This window comes from Chiloscyllium plagiosum, unplaced genomic scaffold (assembly GCF_004010195.1).
Source record: "Chiloscyllium plagiosum isolate BGI_BamShark_2017 unplaced genomic scaffold, ASM401019v2 scaf_1206, whole genome shotgun sequence".
NCBI lineage: Eukaryota > Metazoa > Chordata > Chondrichthyes > Orectolobiformes > Hemiscylliidae > Chiloscyllium > Chiloscyllium plagiosum.
In genome coordinates, this window is record NW_025213582.1 from 16,923 (window position 1) to 25,366 (window position 8,444).

At 46.0% G+C, this 8,444-nt stretch overlaps 1 protein-coding gene across 1 annotated transcript; it reads left to right on the forward strand.

The window, feature by feature from the left end:
- Window positions 1-243: 243 nt before the first annotated feature.
- LOC122547666 (neurogenic locus notch homolog protein 1-like) lies at window positions 244-6,665 on the forward strand (the record flags this gene model as incomplete). The annotated part of the gene is made up of 5 exons (XM_043686262.1): window positions 244-445; window positions 1,268-1,569; window positions 2,140-2,287; window positions 2,790-2,887; window positions 3,250-6,665. Coding segments are annotated over 5 exons (2,124 nt in total), but the record flags the coding sequence as incomplete, so codon positions are not given.
- Between the last annotated feature and the right edge of the window lie 1,779 nt (window positions 6,666-8,444).

Here is an 8,444-nt window from a genome sequence, read left to right on the forward strand (position 1 = left end):
TGCCATCCTCCCCCGCCACTGCCTCTCTCCCCTGTCACCCTCTCTCGTCACCGTCTCTCTCATTCCACCACCATCTCTCCCTCCCTGTCTCTCTCTCTCTCTTCCCCATCTCCTTGCCTCTCTCCATCTCCTGCCCTCTCCCATCTCTCTCCCTCACCCTCCCCTCTCCTGTCTCTCTCCCACACCCCTGCCTCTCTCTCCCTCCATCTCTTTTCCTCTTCCTCCCCCTCCCCTGCCTTTCTCCCTGATGATGTGGTTTCTGTTTGTGACCCTACACAGTTCGAAGAGCAAGTGATTTTGGTGAACCGTGAGGAGCACACTGACCACAGGCAATGGACACAGCAACACCTGGACGCTGCTGATCTCCGACTGCCCACCATGGCCCCTACCCCTCCTCAGGGAGAGACTGAGTCTGACTGTATGGACGTCAATGTCAGAGGCCCAGGTAAGTTTCCGGGCCAAATACTATAAATATACGAACACACCAAATACAGAGCATCATAAAATTTATATATGTTCTATAATACAACCCTGTAATACTCAGTAAATATTGGTTTTTCAGGAATGGCCAAGGAATTGGGGTGGGGATCAGGATTTGGGGCAAAATATAAGATGAGACAGGTTAGATGCAGGATGGATATTCTTAATTGTGAGGGGAGCCCAGAACCAGGGGACCTAGTTTAAGCATAAGGGGCAAGCCTTTTAGGACTGAGATGAGAAATGTTATCATCCAGCCTGTGGAATTCATTACAACAGAAAACAGTCAGTGTCAAAATAATGGAAGAATTCAAGAAGGTGTTGGATGTAGCACTTGGGGCTAAAGAGATCAAAGGACATGGGGGGAAAGTGGGAACAGTTGGATGATCAGCCAGGATCATAATGAATGGAGGAGTACACTCAAAGGGCTGAATGGCCTACTCTCGTTTCTATTTTCTATGTTTGTATATGGTTTTGGGAGTGGAGGTTTGGGGTTGTGGGTGATGGTTTGGGGTTAATGGTGAAGGTTTGGGTTGAGGGTGATAGTTTGGGGTTGAGGATGAAGGTATGGGGTTGGGGGTGGGGATTGGGAATTGAGGGTGAGAGTTTGGTGATGGGGTGTAGAGTGAGTTGAGAGGGTAGAGGTGAAGTGTTCGGAGGTTGGAGTGAGGGATTCAGGTTTTTGGGAGCTTGGTGTGCATTAGAGTTATGGGGAGGAGGCTGAAGTTACCATTACCTGATATCCACCTATTACTAACAATTGACGTTATCCTGCCAATTTGCCTCCTAGATGGGTTCACCCCCCTGATGATCGCCTCGTGTAGTGGAGGGGGTCTGGAGACAGCGAACAGTGAGGAGGAAGTAGATGATGCTTCTGGGAACCTCATCTCCGACTTCATTTACCAGGGGGCCAAGCTCCACAACCAGACTGACCGGACGGGTGAGACTGCCCTGCATTTGGCTGCACGCTATGCCCGTTCCGACGCAGCCAAACGCCTCCTAGAATCAAGTGCAGATGCCAACATTCAAGACAATATGGGCAGGACCCCTCTGCACGCTGCAGTTGCTGCTGATGCCCAGGGAGTTTTCCAGGTAAGACCATCACCTGTTACTGATTTCACCAAAAGTCATCACTCCTGTGACTAATTTTGCCCAAAACATTCACCACCATTACCAATCTCACCAAAAAGAACCATTCCCACAATTGACTCACTAAAAATGATCACCTACACAACTGACTCACCAAAAACAATCACCTCCTTTGCCAATTTCACCAAAAACCATCACTTTCCCCACTAACTTGCTGAAAAACAGCCACCTCCAAGATCAATTTCACCAAAAGCACCACGTCCACTATCAATTTTGCCCAAAATAATCACTTCTGTTACCGATTTCACCAAAAATCATCACCTTCACTGCCGATTTCCCCAAAAACCCATCACCTCCAAGCCAATTTCCCCTAAAACCATCACCTTCGCTATCAATTTCCCCAAAACCATCAGCTCCGCTACTGGTTTCACCAAAATGTCACCAGGTTGATATTGAATCAGATAGTTGAATGGGGAACAGTCTCAAGATGCAGAATAGCCTCCAATTATTCCTCCATACTCTCTGTGCTCTCCCCTGCTGATACTGACCCATGTTTTATTGTCTACTTGGCAGATCTTGATCCGGAACAGAGCCACGGATTTGGATGCGCGAATGCATGACGGAACCACACCATTAATCCTGGCTGCACGGTTGGCTGTGGAGGGAATGGTGGAGGAGCTGGTGAACTGCCATGCTGACGTCAATGCCGTGGATGACTTTGGTATGGAACTCACATCACCAAATAGGAATATAGCAGGATTCCAGAGGGGCCTGTAATTGGAACAAATGTATTGGCAGGGCTCACTGATTTGGAGTTGGATAGTTGAGGTCAGGGGTCGCTATTTGCAGGTGAATTGCTACAGCCAAGTGTCAGTGATCAAAGGCATGTTGTTAGGGTCAGGAGTCACTGATTAAAGATAGATTGTTGGGATCAAAGGTCATAATTGGAGGTTGATTAATGGGAGGGCTTATCCCCGAAACGTCGATTCTCCTGTTCCTTGGATGCTGCCTGACCTGCTGCGCTTTTCCAGCAACAAATTTTCAGCGGTTGATTAATGGGGTCAAGGGTCACTTATTGGAGGTAGACTGTTGGGGTCAGGGGGCCAGCGATTGAATGCAGAGCGTGGGTTCACTATTTAAGTGACAGATTGTTGGGGTACACAAACTGAACCTGGAGTCAACTCCAAGGTTGCTGATATTGAAGAACAGTCTTCTCTTTCCAGGGAAATCTGCTTTGCACTGGGCTGCTGCTGTCAATAACGTGGAGGCAACATTGGTCCTTTTGAAAAATGGAGCCAATAAGGACATGCAGGACAACAAGGTAAGTCGGAGCTATGCTGACACAGGGTGGATGGGGAGGTAAGCAGCAGGGAGTAGAGATAGATGGGTGACACAGGATGTTCAGAATAATTGGCAAAAGAACCAGAGGGCGAGGAGGACAGGAATCAGATTCAATGGGAACTTTCTAAAGAAATTGGAAAAATGTAAGGGGTAATGCCAAGAGAGCAGTAACTAATTGGATAACTCTTTCAAAGCTCTGGCACAGACACAATGAGCTAAATGTCTCCCACGCTGTATTATTTGCCGTTACACGTGGCGTCAGGATGGGAATTTGTGGTTTTGACTTTCCAGAATCTTCTGGTGCTGAGCTGTGTTAATCTCTGTTTCTCTATCCTCACTCAGGAAGAGACCCCACTGTTTCTGGCAGCTCGGGAAGGGAGTTATGAGACGGGCAAGCTCCTGCTTGAGCACTTTGCGAACCGTGAAATCACTGACCACATGGACCGATTGCCCCGTGACATTGCTCAGGACCGCATGCATCATGATATCGTGAGGTTGCTGGATGAGTATAACCTGGTGAGGAGTCCTCAGGTGTCAATGGGCCCCAATGCCACCACCCTCTCCCCGACAATCTGCTCACCCAATGGCTACGTGGCCAACCTTAAGCCGGCCAGCCATGGCAAGAAGACCCGGAAGAACAGTGCCAAGGCTGGGAGTGGCAAGGACTCCAAAGAGGCCAAGGCAAAGAGGAAGAAATCTCAGGACGGGAAGGGAAGCCTGTTGGACAATCCAGCTGTCCTGTCTCCTGTTGATTCCCTGGAATCTTCTCACACCTATCTCTCGGATGTGGCCTCTCCTCCTCTCTTGACATCCCCCTTCCAGCAGTCACCCACTATCCAGCTCAACCATTTGCAAGGACTAGCTGGTGATGGGCAGCTAAACCTGGGCCACCTGAGCATGGGCAGTAAGCAGGAGATGGCTCTGAGTGGGAGCAACAGGATGGTCTTCGAATCAGTGGCTCCTCGCCTCTCTCATATGCCCAGCTCCAATGGGCAGGCTCTGGGCAACACTTCGATGGGCATGAAACTGGGAGGGGCTGGGACTGTGAGCGGCCAATGTGACTGGCTGGCTAGGATGCAGGCCGGAATGCAGCAAAATGTTTACAGTGCCTTGAGGAACCCAGTCCAGTCCCAAGCCGGCAGACTCCAGCAGAACCAGCACGGGATGATGACCTCCTTACACAATGGACTCCCTAACACCGCCTTATCTCCGATCGTCAGCTACCAGGGTCTGGCCAACACCACCAGGCTGTCCCAACCCCATCTGATACAGCAGCAGTCGCAGGCCATGCAGCCCCTCAATACCATGCCCACTGGAAATGCTCACCCCACGAGTCAAAGCTACTGCAATGGTGATTCACGACAGAATGATCTGTCCCCAATGGGGGCAAACAACCTCCCTATGCACATGGTTTCAGCTCAGGAGACCCAGCTGGTCCAGACATCAATGCCAACCTCCATGAGTCAGTCAATGGCCACCACCCAGTTCCTGACTCCCCCCTCTCAGCACGGGGGCTACTCCTCTATGGACAACACACCAAACCACCCCTTCCCATTGGCTGACCACCCTTTCCTCACCCCCTCCCCAGAGTCCCCTGACCAATGGTCCAGCTCCTCACCGCATTCCAATATGTCAGATTGGTCAGAAGGTATCTCCAGTCCTCCAACCAGCATGCACTCCCAAATGGGACATCTCTCTGACCAGGTCTTCAAGTGAATCCCTCTTTCACCCCCAACTCCATCCTCTTTCTCCCCCAATATCCAGCCTCCCCCTTCCCCGGTGACAATGACAGAGACTTGTATTGGGACAGTGGGAGAGCCTTCAATTGGACTTTAAGAAGATGTTTGTCCAGTTCCTGCTCCAGTTTGAAGCAAATGAGGATGGGATAGATTTTTATTCTTTGCTTTTTGTTTAATTTATTTATGTACTTTATGATTCACTGCATTCTTTATTTAAAAGTGTCAATGGGTTTTATCTGTTGGTATTGAAGAGTTGGCCGATTGTCATGTGTTTGCTGATCTCCTTCACAAACCTGGGCAGTTAGAGACTGTAGCTTGTGTAGAAATCTGACAATTCATTTTAAAACAAAAAATTATATCGCTGATATTTGTGTCAATTGGTTTTTAGCCAAATAATTTGTTGCTAATAATTAATGTATAAAATAGTGTGACTTATATTTATGCGAGTTCTGAATCTTTGCAGGAGGGAGTAAAAATGAACCATGTAAACATGTATCTGTCAACCCCAGATTCTCACACCAACACTCACTCAATCACTTGCTCAATCAATCATACTCATTCACTCACTTACATTCACTACCTCACTCTTTCCCTTACTCAGTCACTCACTCACTTATTCATTCAATCCCTCACTCACATTCACTCACTCCCTCTCTAATCACACACCCACTCAATCACTCACACACACATTCACATGCAATTGTGTGTGCACACTTCATAGACTCTTGCTCTCTCACACATTCACCTGTACACACTGTTAATCACCCTTTTGGCTGCATACACTCTAGGGTGTGGTGTGAGAGTGTTGAGTGCTCCAGCTACACAATGAATGGCATGGCCTTCTGAAGGTGCTCACACCTTGATCAGTTACAGCAGACTTCACATTTTGAAAACATTACGAGTGTGGCTTTCAGTCTTATCATGGAGCTGCTGTGTTCATGTTATCCTGAAGATTCTGATATTGTGGTCTTGGCCCCTGGAATTGAACCCAGGAAAGTGAGCACTTGTGGTCGATACCAGGAGAGATGCTTTTAACTTGTGTTTTGTTTTTGTAACCACCCTGTGAAGATATTTGTTTATTTCAATAATGACACTATGTTTGTTTTTTAAGTAAAAAACATTTAAGTTATTCTGGGTAGGAGGGAGATACTGAGAGATGAGGATGGGGTGGGGAGCAAAATATGAACAGTTTGGGTTGTGATGAACTAGCAGGCGAGTTCCACATCCAGATGTATTCCTCAACTTCCACTCTCCACTAACACTGTCATCAAGTACCCCCTCCTCCCCCAACCCCAACCCTGCAGTGGTTATATTCTCCCCCACTCTCCACCAACACTGGCAAGAAGTCCTCCACAACCCTGTGCACTGAATATATCCTTCCTCATTCCCACCCATCAAAATTCAAATGTTGCCAGTTTACAGGGATAGTCTTCAGCTCCATCTGTCATTATCAGCAGGATGCCACAGCTGGAGGTCTAAAGGGAGCTGGATGGGGCTTGTGGGGGAGTGGAGGGCAAAGAGGGAGGGTGGAAAATGTCCTAATTTTGGAGTGACAGTGTATGGTGAGGGAGGTAGGGATGAAAACATGACAGACAAAATGCCTTTATACGTAATCTCTCAAAATGTGAAATTCCTAAGGGGGGTTGGGGAATGTGGTGCTGAGAGCACCCCCAGCTTTCTAATTGGAGATGTGGGGATTGCCTTTGAAAGCACGCGGTGTAAACATTGATTTGGCTGTTCAAGTGAAATCACCATTTCTGTGGACATTGTAAATAAACGGTGTTTTTTAAAGAAGATTTTGTTTCAGAAATCTGTATGATGTAAGTGAGACATTTAAATCTGTCCTGACTGTAACAAAGTATTTTTTAGACTCCAATTTGCCCGTGAGAAAATATTCTGGTTTTATAACAGTTGACCAGTGGGCCTATTCTAAAAATCTGGTGTATTCCTGTTAACTGCTTTTTGTAAAAGGTTCCTATAACAATAAAACAGTGCCAAGGGCATCTAGATCTGCTTTGACTGCTTGTTTGCTCTTCATTTCTTGAGAATCACCATGGTTCTTGTTTCTGCACAGACTCCCTCACTCCAGTCCTTCAGCTGGGAGAAAGACAGCATCTTGAATCAATGTAACCTTTCACTTTTATCATCGCAGGATGTTCCCTGACGTTTCAATGAAGCATAAGTCACACATACATTGACATTGAGCCACATCAAATTATTAGAACAGGTGACCAAATGGCTGGTCAAAGAAGTAGATGTTGAATGAGTGTGTACAAATCTGAAAGGGTTAGTGATGAGAAGTGCTATATGGATTTGAAGAAGAGAACAGCCTAGGATCTTGAAAGAGTGAGATATTCTAACCCCAGGAAGTAATGGCAGTATCACTGGACTAGTAATCCAGAACCCCAGGCTTATGTTTTGGGGAATGGTTTCAAATCCCACCACAACAGTTGGTGAAATTTGAATCCAATAAAATAAAGTCCAGAATTAAAACCTTATTGTGATTATGTAGCCATTGCTGATTGTTGTAAAAGCCCATAAGGTTCACCAGTGTCCCTTAAGGAAGGAAATCTGCCATCTTTACCTGGTCTTTACAGCAATGTGGTTGACTCCCAGCTGCACTTTAGGTAACTAGAGATGGGTAATAAATGTTGGCCCTCCTGGCCAGTAATGCTTACAGCTTATGAACAAATAAATAACGTGATTCAGATCCTGATAATCTCTGTAACAATAAATGTCACATTAAATTATATCTAATTATTGTCATGCAATAAACTGCATGTTGTTTAAGATAAGACCTTTGTCTTATCATACTACCACACAAGACTAGACAGACCCCAGCCAGGAGAAAGGATATTTGCAGCAAATCTACCAGATAACTCATGCAACATGGGGTCAGAGGTGAGCATACCATTTAGCAGCCTCCTCCTGCTAGCAGGGCAGAAGTCTGAAGACCTCCTCAGAGGGCAGCTCGTGCACAGAGTCTGCAAAAGGAAGGGTTGAACATTCGAGAACCCCACAGAAGAGAACATCATGACTAGACTCGCAACGCAGAATCTACAACCAAGGGTAAAAGATGCTACTTGGTAAGAAATGTGTGTGAGAGCTGGAATCTCCCTGTATAGCTGGAACATCAATCACACTGAGGCAGTAACAGATCATTGGCACTTGTGCAACAATGATCCTGAGTCAAGATTTAATGAGAGAGTAATTGGATGGTGAGCAGTCCGTGCCCGAAATTGTGCCCTGTTAGCAAGAGGAAAATGGGTTTTTAAAAATGGCGCAGTATTATAGGCTGGGAAATTGCTTATACAGTAGATTAATTGTTACTGCCATAGCTGACACTATAAGACAAAGCTACAGTAATAAAAAGCAAAGACCAAGGTAGCAATTTAACACTAGATCATAGACTGGTGATGTCACAATCGGCCAATCAGAAGCTTAAACAGACAAACCCTCGTGAAAGGCAAAAAGGTAGGAGAATGAGAGATATGGTATTGAGAAAAACAAAATATAAAAATATTTTTGAAATGGTGAAAGAAACATTAATAATTCTAGAGAGCTACAGACTGCAGGAATCATTGGGGAAAAAGATGATGATGTATGGGATTCACCTTACAGGACCACAGAAAGCAGGATTCACTGAAGTTGTTCAAGAAACTGGAATAATTTATCAAGGCTGCAATTATCAAGATCCGTCTAGAAAAGCTGTGAAAGAGGCTGGAACTGGCTTTCAGAAGACAGGAGTCTTCTAAATATTTTCCAGTTGAACAAGTGCCTGTTTCAGTTGGAAAGACA